This window comes from Chenopodium quinoa, unplaced genomic scaffold, assembly GCF_001683475.1.
Source record: "Chenopodium quinoa cultivar QQ74 unplaced genomic scaffold, ASM168347v1, whole genome shotgun sequence".
NCBI classification, from domain to species: Eukaryota; Viridiplantae; Streptophyta; class Magnoliopsida; order Caryophyllales; family Amaranthaceae; genus Chenopodium; species Chenopodium quinoa.
In genome coordinates, this window is record NW_018743175.1 from 1,915,569 (window position 1) to 1,917,354 (window position 1,786).

The 1,786-nt window shown below is 35.6% G+C and overlaps 1 protein-coding gene across 1 annotated transcript; it reads right to left on the reverse strand.

The window, feature by feature from the left end:
• Positions 1-232: 232 nt before the first annotated feature.
• Positions 233-1,786, reverse strand: LOC110732226 (histone-lysine N-methyltransferase, H3 lysine-9 specific SUVH5-like). Its single transcript, XM_021912145.1, has one exon. It carries the CDS (start codon positions 1,407-1,409, stop codon positions 429-431), a length of 981 nt encoding a protein of 326 aa, XP_021767837.1. The 5' UTR covers positions 1,410-1,786; the 3' UTR covers positions 233-428.

Sequence of the window (1,786 nt, forward strand, 5' to 3'; positions counted from 1 at the left end):
CATAGACAATATCGTCGTCGAAATTAAAGCTCAATTCTAATTGTGCATGTCAATCCATTTTTTATGATCAACCAAGGTCAAGATTTTTGTTGATTAGATTCGTTATCAAAATCTATTGAAACTAATCATCGTTTATCAACAATACAAATGTCACATTTAATTCCTATGTATGTTATGGGAATTGAAAATTTCCATGAATTTACACTTTCTAAATTTTTACTCCGTAATTTTTTATGATCAACCAAGATAAACATATTATTCCCAAATTTACATGATTTTTCATTTTCATATATATATCGATAGTGTAATACGGTTTCGACAAGGTTTCATACAATCATACTCTTACTACTAAACTAGTATGATCCTAAAGACCATTACACAACGTTCAATTACTATATATACAACATCATTAAACATAATCATCTAGCTTAATTAGGTTCAAACCTCATTTTCCTCTTGCAACTTCCATAAGAAACAGCAGGCTGCCCAGTACACCTTATCAGCTTAAACTCAAAGATACAATTCCTTTGTAACCCTTGCTTCTTCTCACAGCTTTGCACCTCATACAAACCATCATAGACATACTCGGTCCGTTGAACCACACGACCGCGACACATCCGGTTAACCTTAAACCCCTTCACCACCCGAACAGGATTATTAGTCTTCTTGCTCTCCCATAGAGCAAGATTACCACACTTCAACTCTTGATCACTAGGCCGTTTTTCGAGCTCTTTCGCCTTCGAATTCCCACCCTCTCCAATATATGTCAATACATTAGGATCATTCATATTGTCCAAAAGCCCTTCATTAGCAACAACACAAGTAGCAATTTTTGTACCACCCCAATCCATAGTATCAATCCCACGCTCAAAATGTCTATGCAACCCAACAAGCACTAATTCAACCCGATACTGAAACTTATCACCAACAACAACCCCAGGTACATGACCGATTCTAGAAGAACACACTTTAATTATTTTACCTTCATTAATTAATTCATTCATTGCCATTAAATCAATTCTCCCCTTTTTATCACCCACATTATTTCTATTTTCGGAAATTTCCTCAAATTTTTTCCTAAACAATTTCAACATATCCTCAACCTCAACCCTGGCTCTCTCTTCATTACTATCATCCACATTGATTGATGATTTCTTCACTTTTATTCTATCACATTCACCTCTTTTTCCCGGTTTACTCTTCACGGCTCCAACCTTTCGCCACCAGTGATAACGACACCTCTCATCCAACCATTTGGTACGCGGTTGCTCACCTTGGTTGGAACCTACTAGATTTGAGTCAAATCCAGGAGGAAAACCCGTAACATACTGAATAAATTTGGTGTTATGGGTTGATGTTCCTGACCCTGATGCAACATTGTTGTTAAATTTCGACTCACTGCTCTCCATGGCTAAGAATTTTGTTGTCGGGTTTGTTTGTATGTGATCAGACTCTCCTTCGATGATACAATACAACGCGTATTGTATCACAAAAACACTAGAGTAGTAGAGAATGATGAAGTTGTGATTTTGAGTGAGTGGATTATTGGAGTAGTTGAGATTAAAGAGGTATAAATAATAATTAAGGTGAAATTAACGTGAACAATGCAAAGGAAATGATGATGTGTAGTTTAGTTGTTTAAGGGTTAAGGGTTTCTAATTAAGTTGTAAAGGAAATGGGGTTTGTATTTAAAGGAGAATTGAAGTAATTTCGCAGAAATTTCATCTAAGGTAGCTTTAATGGTGGATGAGAGAATATGAGAGGCTTTTTTTTTTTTTTTTTTTAA

Bases quoted from the DNA above. Each gene is read 5' to 3' on its own strand.
- LOC110732226 (XM_021912145.1), bottom strand. From the start codon at position 1,409: ATGGAGAGCAGTGAGTCGAAATTTAACAACAATGTTGCATCAGGGTCA.